The 19,298-nt window shown below is 44.6% G+C and overlaps 1 protein-coding gene across 2 annotated transcripts in view; it reads left to right on the top strand.

Moving 5' to 3' along the window:
* DPYSL3 (dihydropyrimidinase like 3) overlaps nucleotides 1-19,298 on the top strand; it is a 332,011-nt gene that overhangs the window by 219,355 nt on the left and 93,358 nt on the right. For both annotated transcript variants that reach the window (XM_086931567.1, XM_086931568.1), the window contains exons 3-4: nucleotides 2,251-2,435; nucleotides 6,174-6,338. In XM_086931567.1, the coding sequence (XP_086787693.1) occupies nucleotides 2,251-2,435; nucleotides 6,174-6,338 (350 nt within the window). The remainder of the gene's footprint in view (nucleotides 1-2,250; nucleotides 2,436-6,173; nucleotides 6,339-19,298) is intronic.

Genomic DNA, 19,298 nt, shown 5'->3' with positions numbered 1-19,298 from the left:
CCGTCCAGAGGTGCGGATCTTTTTCTTACAGGCTGGCCCAAATCGTGCAGGATCAGCACCGGGCTTTACTACAGCCTTGGAGCCTGCCTTAGTGGGCTCTATCTACCTTTAAAGGCCCGCTCCAGCCTTTAATGGCTGGTAGAGCCCGCTACGGATGGTTCTAAGGTTATTAGAACGTTCCGCCCCTACAGGGAAGAATGTTCAAATTTGTAAAACAAAGGCTTCATAGAGCTTGTGGGGTTGAAATCCCCTTGGACTCCATGAGGCTTTTGGTCACAGCTGTTGCTGTGAACAAACATTGGAATGTTGTTGCTCCGGGCTTCTACCAGTCATTAGAAGCGCAGAGCACTCCAATGTTATGATTATTATTATTATTTTTAAATGTTTTCAATGGAGCTCTCAACATTCCAATGTTCTAATTCACTTTAGGGACTTGGAAGATGTGAGAAGTATTGCAACATTCTTGGCTCACTTGTACAGTGCAGATGACATAACCTTATGGGTCCAATACCTCTCTATTGTAAGACTTCAGACATCATCTTTCTCATTGAATTCAACCCTCTGTCTACAGAGATAGGGAACAAATTAGTTTTAACATTCAAAACATGCACTCCTGCGATGCCTACCTCTCCTCGATATTTCATAAGTGAATTGAATGTCGGGGATCAGTCTCTTCGTCTCACTGTAATGCTTATTTGCAGCAGCATGTTTACCTACCTTGGAAGCAAGCAGTAGTTACACTAATATTGAAAAATGAACATAAAGGGTCTTATTATTTCTAGTAACTGCCTTAGTACACCCTTTGCAAAGAAAAATCTTTAAAAAGTTTGTTACCAAAGAAATTATGGCCTCTTTTACACCAAAATGAAATCCTAGATGCAGCATTTCCTGGCGGCTTTATGCCACTCCATAGCGGGGATTCAGCCCTGGTTTCCATGGTAGACGAATCTGTTAGACAGATAGATTGATGTGCACAGGATCACTCATTTTATTAAATTGCTCTGCTGCGTTTGATACCATCTCTAATTATATGCTTCTGATTTGTCTCCATGAAATTTGTATAAGAGGTACTGGCTAGCATCTTACTTACAGGACCATACCCTAGTTGTGAAAATTGCAACTTCAGACGCCACATCTTATAAACTACATAAAGTAGTACCCCAAGAGTCATCATTATGTCCCACACTTTTTAACGTTTATGTAGCCCGAGTGGCCCGACTGATTTAGGTCCTTTGGCTTCTCATTTATAACATATGCAGATGGCACACAACTTGTGATCCGTATGAATCGTCCCGCTGGAAGCTTTGAAGAGCGTTTTAAAAGCTGCTGGACTGAAGGAGCATCTTCGATGCCAATAAACGCTCTTAAGTTAAGCATCGATAAGGCAGAGATATATACCTTCCACTTTGCCGGCAAAGACGGGCCTAAATGCTGTTTCCCCACAATTTGGACCACCACCACTAAAGTTACAGTTCTGTAGAATTTATGAGTTTTCTTAGATATCACTTTGGCATTCATGGCTCTAGTCAACAAAGTTACCTTCACATTTTTTTAATAACTCAGAATGATTAAAAAGATCTTCCTATATCTTTCATGTGGTGGCAGAAAAGACACCTACCAGGCAATGATTCTTTCTAGATTGGATTATTGTAGTGCATTGTACTTAGGCTGTCCAAAGACATTGTGCTCCAGACTGCAGCTGGTGCCGAAGAGGCCAGTTCTTCAATTTGTCAAGATGATCTCCAGTCGCTCCTTTCAGGGTTCACCTCAATTGGCTCAAAATTGAGCAGAGAATAATATTTAAATCACTCTACATTGTTCACTGAAATTCCAGCAGCTAGGGTTTAGGTATATTCAAGTGAAATTGGCTCACTACATCCCAGCTGGAATCCAAAGATCAATTTCGCACATGCCATAGATAGAAACATCAGGGAAGCGATCATCCTTGGATCAGACTGCTAAACTCATACATTCATTCGGATCGCTTGAGTTCAGGAGTTCTTTAAATACATTTCTTTTTGTTTAAGTGGTTGTCGTTGTATGAAGTTCCATAGGTTAATTCATTAGCACCTGGACACCCTCTCAGGTAACAGCCATGCTAAAAAAAATCATTAACATACATAAACTCAGTCTTGCGGCTTATCGTAGAAAATGCATTTGCCAAACAGTCTCCCATGCCATCTCTTTGGCGTAAGGGTGAAACTGAGAAGGGACTGATTGTTTAATAATTACATGTTCTTGTTCTTCTAGGCAAATTGGAGACAATCTCATCGTGCCCGGAGGGGTAAAAATCATTGAAGCAAACGGGAAGATGGTGATTCCGGGAGGAATTGACGTGCACACACACTTGCAAATGCCATACAGGGGGATGACAGCAGTGGACGACTTCTTCCAGGGAACGAAAGCTGCCCTTGCTGGTGGGACCACCATGATAAGTGAGTGTCTGCCATTGGGGAGCAAGGGTATGACATGGGTGACTCTGCTGTGTATGGGTACCAGTGTGACACGAAGGTCGATACTTCCACTGGTGCGTATGAAGAAGGCTGGAGCGAGGTCAAGCTTGGATGGGCCCATTGGGTTCTAGTAGTAGGAAAGGGCAGGACAGTTCCTTGATGCAAGCATCGGATATTTGACAATGCTATTTTTATCGCTTACCATAATACCCCATGGTTACCGGTAATAAGTGGTGAATAAACGATTGTGGAAGCGCTGACAATGGCAAACAAGGCTGTGGACTGTTATCACACGGTGCATAGATCCAGGGTAATTTTTAGTTATGTTTGGCGATTTTATCTGATTCGCCTATTTTTAGTGAGGTTAGATGAGAATGGATGCATTTTCAGAAAGTTTATCAGTAAGAGTCTGTGTCAAGGACGGCCACCTCGCTTGTGGAAAAGCATCACATAGTCAGGGCTGGCCTCTGGGAGCACAGTTCTAGTCATTAATTGAAATGTCATACTTTTGAAATGTCACCTGTAGCCATTACTGATCCATGCACAACAAGCCACTGAGCGTCCCTAGTCTTGTATCCTCTAATTGCAAATGTCAAGTTATTTCTTTAGAGCTTCAGGCATTAGTCAGTTTTGATTAATTTTACATTTTGACAGATAGGTTGATGTGCATAGGATCACACCACGTGTCACATGTAGAAATCAGGCTGAGAAGCCTGGTCTTCTGGATCTAGAATCATCTTTATATCACTAGACTACACCTCCTTCTTTGCTGGAAGTATCCCAGGTTTTTTTCTACCAGTACAGAATCCGTCCTAATGAAGGCCTGGCACCGATAAGGGTTTTCTGTTTACTGGGATTCTGGGCCCGTCGCCACCTTGGCATGGGCCCGCTGGCCACAGACTGGCACACTATAGCAGGGATGTCACGTCTGCATTACCATCCAAACCAAGAAAGCAAATGAAACTCTCCTGAAGCTGCATGCCAATGCGCTCTAACTTGCCCATTACCCTCACCCAATGAAGAAGCCAATTCATAGAAACTGACCATAAAGCTGGCGTCACGTGAGGCTGAAGTCTGCCACCATTCGAATTAAGACCCAGCTGTGATTTGGTTAGCCCAGACCAGGAGCATGCCTAGAGAAAGCCAAGCTAGCTTTAAAAAAGATAATATTTAAGTGAATCTGCTCTCGTGCAAAAGAAGGAACTAACCACATGTTATAAATATATTCCAAGCGACCTTCACAAACAGCAGAGTTATCTCTCAATATGATCGCATCTTTTAGGGTCAGGTCAGAGACCTCTCAGCCTTATTGAGGTTGTACATATACTATACACTGCGGGGCAGATTTACAAGCCCCTTGCGCCCCTTTTACGCCGCCGTTGCGTCACTTTTGTGTCGCAGCGGCGGCGCAAAAGAAGCGCCATGGTGCGGAGTAGTTACAACGTGACGCATCTGGGAGATGCCTCACGTTGTAAAGCCCTGCGCCAGAAAGAGGCGTTCCTGCGCAGGGGGGGGCGTTCCGGTGCTGGAACGCCTCCTAAAAGTGGCTGAGTGAAATCTACAAGATTTCACTCAGTCACTTTGGGGCCCATGCTGCGTCAAAACCTTGCGCCTGCTTGAAGCAGGCGTAAGGATTGACGCAGCATTAACAAGATAGGGCACCCAGAGCCTTGCTGGAGCTGCGTCGAGCTTGCGTCACAACTCCAGCAATGCGCCGCTTTTACGGCACAGATGCGTCACGCATCGGTGCCGTTTTTGCCCATTGGTGCGCCGCATTGTAAATGCGGCGCATCAATGGTGGCGGAGGCATGGCGCACAATAACTGGCGCATCCCTGCTGATATGCAGGGATGCGCCACTTATTGTAAATCTGCCCCTTATTTCTTATTCCACATTGATACCCTTCAAATGACGCAAATATTGCAAGTGAATGTCGAGGAGTCCAGATCACCGGCACCTTAGCAGACCTTGGAGGCACTGGCAAAGACTGGTTGACATAGCTCAGGGGAAAGAGGAAGCAAACAGATACATTCAACATAAGGGACTTCCCTCAGGTGACGTCGATTCACACGTCCATTGTACAGCAGAGCCATCTCTCAGATCTATAGATGCTATAGATGCTGAATAGTGTGCGTTTGGACGCTGCAGCTCTCCGTTACACTGCTTGGTTGTTATAATAAGGTGCATTTCTATAGGACATCTGTTCCTTAGGCCTTTTCACTATTACACAGATCTCACTGGCTAATGCATCCGACAGCAGAACCAGCCCTTATGTGAGCCAGGTGCACTGCCCCCATGTGTCCTACACACTCAGGTGTTACAGGCAGCAGAGCAATCTTTCATGCTAAGCAGTCGTTGGAGGCCTGCACACAAAACAGCAGAGCTATTGCTCGGATTGCAGGAATGCAACACGTTGGTGCATTAGATAACCGACCTGTTATTATTGTAATAGCGCAATAACGTGCAGGGGAATTAACATTAGCGCTATCCTTCGGTTTGAGTACGTGCTACAAGATGACGCATTAGAAAGCAGGGCTATTCCTCGGATTACACAGATGGTACGTGTTTCACCATTGCACACCACAACAGCGCCTATATTATACAGAAGTTAGAAGTCTGACGCTGCAGAAGGCAGCGCTAGCCTCAGAATATGCAGATGCTGCAGGTAGATGCGTTTCAGAGCGAAGCCATCCCTCATTTTAAAGGCACGTCACAGGTTCATTCACTAAACGATAAACTGCCTAAGGAAACACAGTTTGGAAGGATTGCGGCCTCAGCGAGTGCACGGAGCCAGCCTTCCCCGGATCGCGCAGGTGTTTGCACCTGAGGCGGACACTTTCCCTTGTTGCTAGCCTACACGCATCCAGTAAACAGCTCTGCATTTGGCGCGTGAAGGTTGTTAGTATTCTTTTATGTAGGCGTCAGTTTTATGAATGGGGTTATTATTCTTTCTGTTTTACCAATCTGTCCTGCTTCGACTTTTTTTTGAACTACTGGAATTAAAGTGAGGGTGAACCACAAAGCTCATTTTTACCTCCCAATATAAGATCTGTGTAACAGAATTATATCCAGTTTGACTCGCATAGACTTTATTTTGTAACCGTCTGAAGATGCATGAGCAGTCCCTAATTTAAGGAGGGTGTGGCATCATTACTCTATTATTAGTATAGGGCACATTGGATTTTGGGAGCAAAAATATTTTTAAAAAAGCAGATAATTCTCTTTTTTTAAATACACCGTTCGGTGCACCCTTTAAATCTTTAGGAAGGTCACAGAGAATGTTGTCAAAGTCTGCATGCATTTGTTTTCAAGGTTTGGTTGTGGAAATAAAATAACCTTTTCACGTAAAGTTCCTGCATTATGCATGGGGTTTTTTAATGGCCTTTCAGCACTCTTTCTGTCAAGAGAAAAAAGGATAAGCTGGCCTCTGGGGATGTAGGGATATTTTTAAAGATGTCAGTGCTTCATAAAGGCCTGTGGGACAAGGCTCTGGACTGTCACATGTCTGCAGTGGCTGACATGTGACTGATCCAAATTTCCCATGAATCAGTGAACCTCTTGCTGTTCTGTGGCAGTTGTCCCTTCTTAATGTCTATGAGTTGGCACATATATCGCAGGTCGTCTCCTCTGGGCGCTGTTATATATCCGTGGTTGGAGCTTTGAGAAGCCCAAAGCTCAGCAGTAACCTTATCTCTCCCTCTCCTCTCCTGTCCATCCCCAGTTGACCATGTGTTCCCGGAGCCCGAATGCAGCCTGACTGAAGCCCTGGAGAAGTGGCGGGAGTGGGCCGACGCCAAGGCCTGCTGCGACTATGGCCTGCACGTGGACATCACCCACTGGAATGAGAGCGTGAAGCAGGAGGTGGAGGCGATCATCAAACAGAAAGGTGGGTGAAGGCAGAATGGCCTTTTAGGGCGTGGGGCAGAGACGGGAGGGTCCTGGGTGATTGATCGCAGTACTGAAGGGTCAGACATGTGTATGATGACGTGGGCCTCCTTTGGTCAGCTTTTTGTATCAATTTTAAGATAAAGAGGACAAGAAATTGATTGCATCGGTGCTACAGCTACTGGAGAGAAGAGAGGAATATGGCTGTATGAACTTGAAGACAGACTGGCAGATAGAAAGATGCGTTCAAAGATAGAGAACCACAGGTTGAAGAATAGACAGACAGAGAATGGCTGAACAGACGGTGTGACTAACAGAGGAATGAACAAACAGAAAGATCAGACATTAAAAACATGTGAGAAAATGATCATATCTCTCTCTCTCTCTCTCTCTCTCTCTCTCTCTCTCTCTCTCTCTCTCTCTCTCTATCTCTCTCACTCTCTTTCTTTCTCTCCCCTCTCTCTCATTTACACTCTCTCTCTCTCTGTTTATATAGATATGTAGATCTATAGATATACATAATAAAAGCAGGCATCCTTTATGATTAGGTCAGGATTTCCATTAAAAAGGCTGTTTTATGAGGTTGACAGATCTGAAAAAAATGTCCCCCAAAAAGTTCATCCACCTCAGTATTTTATGGCGAGCTTTGTTCAGACCCATCAGGCAAGGACTTAAAAAAAGGTGCTGTCCAAAAAGGGCATTTCCTTTTTAACTCCCGTTGGATTTTTTGCTCCACGAATGTCATTACACCAGAGTTGTCATATAAGTAGAGCTTAAGGAAGTGCCTTTGCTGTCTTTAGTTTAACTCCTTTCAGTGCTATTGGTCACAGTATTCACAAATCCTATATATTTTTTTAATTGCCATTGCAGTGCTTTGGTTGCTGACTTGGCCACCTGTGGCGGGTTGGGCACGGGGGCATGCCAAAGGAAGGCTCTGCAGCCAGCACCACCTGACCCCCACTACCATGGCCAAAGGCAGTGCACTGCTCAGGTTGACTGCCTGCAAGAGGTGGGGCGTGGAGCAAGGCCAAAGCCAGGCCCTGTGGTCAAGTTCTATGCTCGCAGCCAAAGGCAGTGCTGATTGGGTTGGCTGTAAATAGGAGATTAGGCCCAAGGAACAGTTGGATGTGGTGTTTGATGGAGGAAAATATATACTTTTATGGAAAACAAACAAAGTTTTAGTGAAGAGATCTTTAGCTTTGCGCATAAGACCTTCACATACGATTATGAACACCACAAATATTCACTGAATTTTGAGAAAAAAAAACCATGAGGAGAAGCCTTGATTAGGCCATGATGCCTCTTTCCTCCATCAACAGTGATATTACTATATAGCATAATACACTCAGCTGGTCTGTTCCTATGGCTTATTCCATGCTGCTCATCATCTATAATAGTTTTAAATAAATGTATTTAACCATAGCCAACATAAAGGGGTAGGAGAGGAAAATGTAGAGTGAGTGTGTGTGAAAGAAAAAGAAAGGAATGGTGAGAGGAACAAATAAAGGATAGACACAGAGAGAAAGAGAGTGAAGAATGGAGAGAGGCTGTGAGACCCTCAGTTTTGTGTTGAAAAGAGGATTGCTATAATGAAGAAAGTTAATCTTCATAAATGTCTCAAATGCTCTGTTTCATTCGTACAGAGAGATCTATGAAAGACTTGTCTTTATCCAACAGAAGAAAAAATAAAACATCTAAATTAAGTGGATCCCGGCCACTGCTGACTCCATTTAGAGGGAGCAAGATGGCGGCCGTGAGGAGCGGCTGAGCAGCAACCTCAGCAGTGCAGACAGACACTTCAGCAAAAACTCAACAAACTTTTGTACCTCGGAAAACATGCCATGAGCTTGCTATGAGCTTACCGGGCAGCTAGGAAACCGAGCTGCTCCAGCTCCGCAGATTTTCCGGATTGCAGATTGCGGGTTGGCGCAATACAGTACACAGCACGACGGCTCCGATTTTGCATCTCAGCGTCTCGGCGTCTCGGTTTGGCTGCCTGGATGTTCTTTGCCGATCCCTGTTACAGGGTGCTTCCCCCTGGTCTACGGAGGGTTGCTGCATCACCTTTCCTGAGGTCTGGGCTGGTCTGGAGATCCGGCGGAGTTCGCGGAGTATGGAGGCGGAGCCTCACAGGGACGGGATCGGGAGAGAGGAGCGGCTGCAGCGGCTGCGGTGCTAGTGGCTCAGACAGAGGCAGAGCAGAACCGAGAGGCTACAAGGCTCACGAGTGCAGAGGTCGGATCAGAGTGAAACAGCAACTTTCACTACTCTCGGCACTTGTCTTACTAATGGCCCCCAAAGTTAATACCGGAGGTAAGCCATTATCAAAAAAGAAAAACGTCGATAACGCTGGCATAGCAGGTAGCACCACAGACATCTCCGTGAATACTGTGCCTATAATAATTAGCACAGGGCTTGAGGTGGCAGTGCCAGAAGCAGGACCAGGGGGTCGGGCAAAGCAGCAGCAGCAGCAGCAGCAACAGTCGTCCTCAGGTCCGAGTACACCAAAAGAGATGCGGCCGCCCGCTGCTAGAACTAGACAAGCTACAGCTACTGCCACTGCCACCATAAGTGTGGTAGACATGCTGAACCGGAACGAGAGAAAAAAAAACTGAAAGAGATGGAACCGGCTATGGTAGTAGACCTAGTGGAGGCCCCAGTGGTCCCTGAGGCGACATTATCGGCATTACCGGCCACTCAAGAAGATGTAGAGCTTGATCCTGGTTCAGACATTGAGGTCACATCACAGCCAGCTTCTCAACCCCTACAGTCTCAATCCCAATCTCAAAGGCAGCTGCGGTCATATCAGCCAGGTCAGGAGGTTGAAGTAGTGGGTAACACCTTGAGTGGCACTCAGGTTTTGACATCACAAACGGTGCATCCAATTGGTGCGACTACGGAGGAAGGTGAGGGGGCTGGTAACGGGGCCAGTGAGTGTACAGATCTTATATCAGCAAAGGACACGCTAGACTCGCTACCAGAAGGCATGGTAGAGCGTATCTCCATATACCCAACAACTAATAACGGAGGCACTCAAGAAGGTTCTATAACATGTGAGACACTGAAAGAGGCTACCAAGTCCACCACGGTCCCAGACGAACCTGTTCAATCAGTGGACAATGCAACTATCATCTATTCTGGATCAATACATGGAGAAAAGGAGAAGGAAAAGGAGAAGACTCCCAGCGAATGTTTCTTCTCCGTGACAGAGGAGGCCGATTGGTCAGAGGATGAGGAGCTCCATAGCTCTGATATCGATTGCAGCAACCCAGAAACTGAAAGTGATAATGAGGAAGGGATTCCTACAACCACCATCAAAAATATGCCTTCTCAAAGGGATCACCCAGAATTAACATGGGATCACTCTCCTACAACATCTCTTCAGGGAAACCCTATTCAGGGGACGGCCCAGACACAGCATCAGGAAACCACGCAGTTCTCAATGATGTCACTGATGGCAATGATGGAATCAATCCATCAAGGAATAACAGCACATAGAGAAGAGACTCAATCAGACAGCCTCAAGGCCCAATCTGCAAAGCGGAAAATGAAAGGAGTGGTAAGGAAACTCTCAAAGGCCTGTGTAAATATAGGTGACAGGGTCTCAAATCTAGAAGAAAGGATTGTCGCCACTGAATCAGAGGCTGCGGCCGCCACGAGCAGAGTGGAATCCCTTGGCGCACAAGCAATAGATGTCCAGTGGAAGCTGGAGGTCTTGGAAAACCATCAAAGAAGGAACAATCTCAGGGTCCTTGGAATCCCGGAAGGAATCGAAGGGCAGGACGTCAATGCCTTTATAGTCAAAACCTTCGAGAAAGCCTTTCCGGATATTGCAGGTTGGAATTGGACTACTGAAATCCAGAGAGCGCACAGGACCCCAGCTAAACTGAGACAGAATACCAGAGAAGGCGACAAGCCCAGAGCTATCCTAATCTACATAGGCAACTTTCTTCTACGCCAGTCCATCTCAGAGAAAGCGAGACCAGACGCCAGAAGAACCTTCGAGGGAGGCTCTTTCTTTGTAAGGCCTGATTTTTGTCACGCCACCGTTGAACGGCGCTGGAGGCTGAGACAATTAATCAAGCCCTTTCAGGACAAAAGAGTACAGGTCTATCTCATTAATCCTGCCCAGCTAAAAATAATTCATTCAGGCAAGACCATGTATTTCTCTTCAGAAATCAAAGCTCGGGAGTATTTGGACTCAATTTAGTATGGTGCATAACTAATATAGATTGTGTAGTGTAGGGACATCCTACACACAATATATCATAGCTACTAGTGGAGTGTGTTGTACTACTAGCCTCCAATTGATTCATATAAAAGAAGGATGCAGCCTAAGGGGGGCGAGCATTACAGTTGTATAGTTCATGCGGGGCAGGGCAGTATCTTCAAGCCCAAATCTTAACTAAAGGTCAAGGTTTATAGAGTTAAATGTGTCACGATAAGGTGGTTCATGGTTCCTTTATGAGTTGAGGACATGTTCTAATAAGTAGTCTGCAAAGTGTCCACTGCTGGGCTGCACCCATCACACGCACAGACTCAGTCTGCGCGCTTCACTGGGGAGAGGGTTGGGGTCAGGGGGGTTAGGGGGGGACAAGGCTTGGAGTGGGGTGGGGGGGTGGGGGAAGCAAAAACTAAAAAGGAAAAAGAAAGTTCATGCAATAAATGTGTTTCTCGATATAAGTGTAATGTTTAGAGTGGATATGTTCAGTCATGAAAAGCTCAGGAGAAAACGTAATTGGTTAGAGTGCTGGCTTTGCTCCCTACAGGGCTATGTCTAGTATCAGGGTAGTTAGCCTAAATATTGGTGGGCTGAATAACTGGAAAAAGAGAGGTAGGTTTGAAGAGTATATAAAATTGATAAGGGCAGATATCATATGCTTACAAGAGACCCACTTACCTTGGAAAAAGAAACACTGGCTAAATTTAAGGGGGTATGAAATTTTGTCCTGCTCTTCACAGACTTCAACGGTAAAGGGGGTAGCCATTATAGGTCGGGTAGGTCTGGGAGGGGCAAAAGAATCAAAGGCTGATGCATTGGGAAGATGGGCAATATGTGAACTGAAACTAGGTATAACTCTATGTACAGTATACGGTTCTAACCTGGATGATCCGGGGGTGATGGATCATATAGAGAGGGAACTTATTAACTGGCCCTCACCTATAATAATGTGTGGTGATCTTAATATTTCAGCAGATTTTACAGGGGATACCCCATATATTGGTCGTAAGCCCCGGGTATTCAGGTCGGTGTCCTCTATAATTCAATCTTATGGGTTGAGGGATGTGTGGGGGAGCCTAAAGAAAGACGAACCCGGGTTTACATACTTCTCACACCCATTTAATAAACATACAAAGTTGGACTATTTCTTAATATCAGCAACTTGTCTTCCTAATGTAAAAATCGCAATGCTGCCTAGGCTAATATCAGATCATAACCCCCTCATTCTTACTGTGACTATGAATATACAAAGGGAGAAGGTCAGACCCTGGACTTTTGACAGGAAGCTTTTAGCGGATAGCAATTATTTAGCACACATCAAGAACTGGGCCCAATCCTACTTCGATGCGAACAGATATAGTGCATCCCGGGTTATGGTCTGGGATAGTTTCAAAGCTGGCCTGAGGGGAGAGACAATCAGCTTTTCGGGTAGGATCTGGAAAGAAGCTAAGGAAGATAGAGAACGTCTTTTGGTCAAACTGGCGGAGGCAGAGGAACAACACAGGAGAGACGTTTGCCAGGGGACACAGGGTAATCAGAGCTTAGAAAGGCTGAATAGCATAAAGGCAGATATCCAACAGCAATTGGCAAAAAAAGCAGCAGCAGAATATCAGACCCGCAGAGCCAGTATGTATGAAACAGGGGAGAATGCAGGCAGGGCTCTAGCGTTAAGGATAAGACAAGCTACATCAAAAAATGCTATCACCGAAATTAAAGAAGGTGATCAGATTTATAATAAACCAACTGAAATTCTCAAAGTTTTTAGGAGGTTCTATCAGGATCTTTATAAGGAAGAAACGGATATAGACGACTCGGGTATAGATGGCCGGATACAGGCACTAAACTCACGCCTAGCGAGATAGAATCTTTGGAGCAGAATATCACCATGGATGAGCTCTCCCAGGCATTAAAAGATCTATCAGCAGGCAAGGCTGCAGGGCCTGATGCCATACCCCTGGAGGTCTATAAACATTTGAAGGAAGAAACGGCACCTCTTCTGTTAGATTTATTCAACGGGGTTATAAATACCGGGGTTATACCAGAATCTTGGACCAAAACCAATATAGTGGTATTCCTCAAAAAAGGGAAACCCAAGGAAAGTCCAGGGTCTTATAGGCCCATATCGTTAATAAATAGTGATAATAAACTATATGCTAAGATAATGGCTACACGGCTGGGGGGGATTATTGCGACTCTCGTCTCGCCTTGGCAGCATGGTTTCATCCCTGGTAGGGATACTACCGACCATATTAGAAGGGCCATAACCCTGTTCGATATCCATGCTGCTGGTGGGGGGGGGGTCGCGATGATCCTCCTCGACGCAGAAAAAGCGTTCGACCGCGTCAAGTGGAGTTTTTTGTGGAAAGTGATGGTTGATAGAGGATTTGGTCCTAGATTCTTGCAGGCAATTAAGGCTATGTATTTTAATCCAACTGCCAGTATCCAGCTTATGGGTGAAAGTTCTAGGCAGATTCATATCACGAGAGGCACGAGACAAGGGTGTCCGTGCTCACCCATTTTATTCGCTCTATATATAGACCCCCTAATTACCCTTATAAAGAATAACATCAATATAAAGCCGGTTGTTACTAATGGAATTCATACCAAAATCCTCGCATATGCGGACGATTTAGCCATAACTACCACTGATCCAGATAGTGCAATGAGAGGAATAATTAGTATTACTTCTGATTTCGGGAGGCTATCTGGGTATCGTCTCAATGTGGCCAAAACACAGGTATTATGTTCAAGGAACATAGTCAAGCTAGACGATAGATATGTAGACTCAGCAGTTTACCTAGGAATAACAATTAATGCACAGCCAAGGGAAATCATCAAAGATAATTTTTTGCCCCTAATTGATAAGATGAAACAGGACCTCAAAAGAATTGATACCCTTCATTTGTCAATCATAGGCAGGGTCAATGTCATCAAAATGACAATGTTCCCGAAGATCCTATACAAATTCAGATCTATCCCCTTTAAAGTAGATGACATATTGATCAAGGAAATGGAGACAGTCTTCATGAACTTTGTTTGGCAATATGGTAAGGTGAGGAGATCAATTAAATATATGTCTCTCCCCCAAGAAAAGGGTGGGTTAGGAATTCCTAATCTTAGGTTTTACAATTGGTCTTGCCTTCTGACAGAAATGGCTATACTCTTTTTTCCTGATACTACGCCACATAGCCACGAGATATCCCATCTATTTATCAGCTGGCTCTAGGGAGTGAAGCACACGGGGTATTGTTAAGGAAATACCATAAACGTTTTTATAAGACAACAGGCTATAAAATTTTGGAAGATATCTGGGGGTTATGGTCCTCTGTACAGAAGAACCAGAGCATTCCAAAGTTTAATAAACACACTTTACTCTGGAATTCAGGACTATTTTCACATCTAAGTAGAGATGGCCCATGGAGACACTGGGAAAGACAGGGAATTACGACATTAGGTCAAGTGATGACAAAGGATGTTCTGAAGCCCCTTGAACTTCAAAAGTCACGATATCTACTCCAAGGATATCAAGAGTTCAAATATAAGCAGCTGGCCAATACAATAAAATCAAAAAGACCTAGAATAGACATATCTAAAGATTGTACAATACTAGATTATATGAAGGGAGGTGGCTGCAGAATCAGATCATTCTATGGGCTATTCTTGGAAACGCTTCCTGATGATATTCTTAAGACAGAGGCCACTTGGGCTGTTAAACTGAGAGATCCCGACATTGATCTGGATAAAGCTATCCTAATGGATAAAAGGTTCCTACGTTCCTCAAACTTAAGAGCACAGCACTTTAAGACTCTCTTCAACTTATATTACACTCCGGCTAAATTGTATGAATGGGGAAAGAGGGAGGATAGTAATTGCCCTAGATGTGGTAATGGTCCAGCTGATCTTCTACATATGTTTTGTAGCTGTGGGAAACTAGGGACAATTAAAAATGAAATTGAAAAGTTCCTAGAGGGGCTGCTAGCTGTCAAAATAGACCTATCCCCTACACTTTTAATAATTGGGTGTGACGCTAGACTGGGTTTAAGCACAGAATCCGAGGCACTTGTTTTTATAGCAACAGCTGTTCTTAGAATCTTAATTGCTGCCGCATGGAAGGATGTTGAGGCCCCAACCTTCCAAATGTGGATGTGCAGGATGCTCGGGATTCATAACATCGAGTCAGAGCTATACGCTTTAAAGGGTGCGAAATCCAGGGAAATGGGGTTAAGGATTTGGGCGCCAGTGGCATCGTGGAGACAGCTAAAAAGTGGGGGCCCATAACATCTAAAACATTTAACGTAGCCATTACTAGCGTATTTTATTTTTTTTACCCCATATTATGTCAGCTGAGTCTTTTACTATTACTATGTCTATTTATCTTCGTGTCTGTATATTTATAATCTTGTATTAATACTTACTGTTTTGTATAGAGTACATTATATTGTCATGAACTTTCAATAAATAAATAAATAAATAAATAAATAAATTAAGTGGATCCCTTTATTAGCTAATTTGTGAAGATAGCTGTCAGAACTATCTATGGTTTCTAGGGCATAATGTCATTGTACATCATCCTTGTCCTATTTGCTCATTTTATAATGAGAGTTTCCTCAGGGTACATGCAACTCTGCAAAGGATAGGATAGGATAATATTTGTAGAGTGCACTTATACCCAAAGGTGTCAGGACATTGGGCAGACAGAGGAGGAGAGAGATGCACAGACAGTCAACTAAGATGAAAATAGGCATGTTTTCAAAAGTTTTCTGAAAACTGGAAGAGAGTCCACATTGGAGATGGGAAAAGAATTCCAAAGCTTGGTGGCTGCTGCCGAAAAGGAGCGGCCGCCCCACCTGCACCTATGATAGCTGGGCGAGACCAGTTTTTTCTGTGTGGATATTCTCAAGGTCCTCCCAGGGGTGTACTATTGTCATATGGTTTTCAGATGTGGCGAGCCTTTACTGTGCAAGGCCTTATATACCATACTCAGGACTTTGAAGGAAATGCACTTCCTGATCGGGAGCCAGTGCAAGACATGAATCCCCTCCCTGGCTGACAGATGCTTCAGAATGTTAAGAATCAGCCTTGCCGCTGCATTCTGTACAACCTGGAGCTTGTTCAGGGATGCTGCATCGATGTTAAGGTACAGAGCATTGCAGTAGTCCAGCCAAGAGGTGACTAGTGCAATGATCATAGACAGATGCAGTTCAGACAGAATATATGGGAGCACCCTTCTAAGGCTTCTTAATATATAGAAACAAGTGCTGACTTTTCGGCTGACCTGAGAATCAAACGTCAGACCCTCGTCAAAAGTGACACCCAGATTTTCGCAGTCCGATCCGGGACAGGGAAGGGACCACAATCTTCAGGCCACCAGGTATTTGAAACTATGGAATTCTGTGATCCAAATACCAGCACCTCAGTCTTGTCAGCATTGATCTTTTGTGAGTTGCTCTTCATCCAGCAGATAATTCTGAACATGCACTCAGTAAAATTCTCTGCGACAAATTGCAAACCATTTGAGATGGAAACAATGATTTGCGGGTCGTCCGCATAGGAGAGCTCCTGGAATCCGAAAGATCTCACCAGCTCGGCCAGAGGGGTCACATAGAGATAAAAAAAGAGTGGGGGTCAGTGATTACCCTGGGGGAACCCCCACAAGGAAGGCTGAAAGCCTTTGCTCTATAGCCTCCACAGCTAACAATATGCGTTCTGCCTAATATAAAAGAGTGGAGAAGCTGCAGGGCCTTTCCCATGACTTCAACTTCCCTCAACACTGAACCATGCACACCGTGGAGACGGTGTTGAATGCTGCCAATAGATTGAGCATAATCAGCAACACCGATCCACCCTGATCGACCTGCGTGCAAATATAGTCAGTGGCTGCAATGAGGGCAGACTCAGTGCTGTGACCGGCGCAAAACTCATTCTGAGAGCGATCTAGGATCTCCTGGGATTCAACGTATTTCATCAATTCAATGTTGATGAATTTCTCTAAGATTTCAGCAGGGGCAGGGAGAAGGGAAATAGGTCGAACGTTTTTCAACTCTAAGGGGTCAGCGTTAGGTGGTGAGACGATGGCTTCCTTCGAGGTAACCGTATAGATACCAGATAAGAGAATGTTGTTGAACACCTTACACAGGAAACTAGCTGCTAAGTCAGGAGCACGTTTAAGTATGGAGGGCATACAAGGGTTTAAAGGAGCACCGGATTTTAGGCCCAGTAAGATTTCCTCAGTTTGCTGAACGTAATTTGTGGAAAAGAGGTAAGAGCATTATTCCCGGAGTTCTGGTTAAGTTCCACCGTGGGGATATAGTAGTTGTGTTTCTTTTAAAATATGGCATTGTCCCAAAACTTCAAAAATAACACTTTAAAAAAAACACTTCCCAATTATAAAAAAACCCAAAAGAAATACCTTGAGAAAGTAATATTTCCCAATTGTGTGTTCCCAAAATGTATTGAAGTTATGATAGTGTGGAACAGGCAAATGGTTTAAGGAGTGGGGTTTATGGGTGGGGGGTTTGAGTTATAAGCTTTATGGGGGTTAGGCAGGAGAGGTTGGTGTTAGAGATATAGGGTTTGGGGTACAGGGATAAGGGTTTGGGGCATAGGAATAAGGTTTGGGTATAAAGTTATGGGTTCAGGATTAAGGGCATTCCATTTGGGGGTTTAAGCTATGTATTATGGGATAAGGTTTAGGGTAAAGGATTTGGGGTATTGGGAATTGAATATAGGGATGCTTGGTTAGGGTCAAGTATAAAGGGTTACGGATATAGGGTTTCAAATTAAGGGTTTGGGTTACAGATTTAAGAATTTAGGTTTAAGGTTCAGTGTTTAATGGAATGGAGTTAATAAGGTATAGAGGTTAAGGCTAAGGGGTTAAGAAATTAAGTTTGGGGGTACAAGGTTAAGGGGATGAGTTTAAGTATTAACCACTCGGATAACATGTGCTGAGTGTCGCATTCCAAAATGTGTTTATGATGTGTCGATGATTTAGTTTTTTTTAAGTCTATCTGTTAAAAATGAGAAAAATAAGTTGACTTTCACAGTAACTCTGGACTTAATTAATTTCAATGAAGCGCATTACAGTTTTGCAGTGATGCAATTTGATGTCTTAAAAACAAACAGACGCTATTTCTCAGTAAAACACAATAGAATTGGGCCCAGCACGGGATGTATGTACCTCCAATCAAAAGGCCTCCAGTGGCCAAATGTACCGCCTCAGGATGATGCCAGGGAAATTAAGAGGAGCTGTCCACCCGGAGTACCATTCTGCCGCCGGTAAAGGCACAAAGGCAGTTACAAGGCCCCCACCAGGATGTAGCAAGCCACCCCCCTCTGCCTGGAGGGGCTGTGTACTCGGAAGGGCAGTCCTCTCCTCTGCTGCCCCAGCTGGGTGATGGCCGCACTATCAATGGGAAGGGCCCGTCGTCCCAGGCCGACTCCCACTAAAATGCTGCCTGACTCCCCCGGGGCCGCTCGTGGTGCAGGCTCATTCAATCTGCCCCCTGCCGCCGCACCAGTGGTGGCCAGAAATCCAACAGAGGTTGCGTTGTACAATACTGCGAGGCCATCGTCTTGAGGGTTTCCTCAGGTGGCACTGGCTTCCCCTGGGATCCGTGCACATACCAGATTGAGTATGTGCCCCCCCCCCCCCCCCCCCGCCGGCAGCATCCTCGAGATTCCCTGGGCCGCCTGTGCTGTCGGAGAGGTGGCTAGAGTTCGGGACAGGTGTCTGGGGCAGCCGGGGGTCCGAGTGGCGGCGAGGAGTTCCGGCTCCGAGCTATCTACTTCATGGTTGCTGGCTGTGCCCCTGTGCAAGGTATACCCTTGTGGAGAAAAGTTACTTGAGAATCCAGCAAAATGCATTTTGCATAATATGTCTAATTTTAGGAAAATAATGCATGTTTCACAAAAAAACTAATTGCAGATTTTGTACACTGCTAGTTTATTTCCCAGTTCAGTACACCTTATTTTCTCTTCTCCGCCACTGATTAACAAGGATATTACAGCCTTAGTAACATTAGAATTTAGCATCCACCTTTGGGATAGTTGGGACCATAGCTGTTTCTCTTCTCAATTTTAACCAAACGTTATGACAGATTGTTTCTATTATTCTTTCATCAGCATTGGCACCTGATGTTACTCTGCCCTTGAGGCTTGCAGGAGTCATTGGCTCCCTTTTGGAATAATTCTGATTTGCTCTTAGGAAAAAAGAACGGTTCCTCGCCTTGCGTTATGGAATGGGGCAGTTGAACATAGGGTTCAGATTAACTTTATACACCCTTCCTCTAGTGCCATTGTAGCTACCCACTGATCAGGACTGTGGGGCTCCTGACAGGAGATACAAAAGAGACTCAAATCAGTAGCAGGGGGATGAGCCACAGCCAAACACTATTTTTACTATAGCAATGGAACAGCTGAATCTTTAGCTTCTTTTGGCCAAAGAAAATATGAGGAGCACTCAAAATATTCATGTATGCAGAACACTGAGCATTGTGATGATTGAGCAGACAACCACCTTTTGCACCAGAAAAGGTACCACAGGTCTTGGTAAATTTTCAAAAATAGATTAGAAATTGTTCATTACTTGACCTGCATTTATTTGAATTATGTTAATATCCTGTCAATTTATTTATAAAATTATTGGTTATGCTGTGGATTTGTCCTACTGCGAGCAAAGAAATATTGCGGAAAGACTTGTAAGAGTGATGTGAAGTCTTTGGTTGCACAACCCTCCCTTTT

The sequence above is a fragment of the Lissotriton vulgaris genome, chromosome 7 (assembly GCF_964263255.1).
Source record: "Lissotriton vulgaris chromosome 7, aLisVul1.2, whole genome shotgun sequence".
NCBI classification, from domain to species: Eukaryota; Metazoa; Chordata; class Amphibia; order Caudata; family Salamandridae; genus Lissotriton; species Lissotriton vulgaris.
The sequence above is the reverse complement of the archived record's forward strand: the minus strand, read 5'-3'. Positions and strand labels throughout refer to the sequence as shown.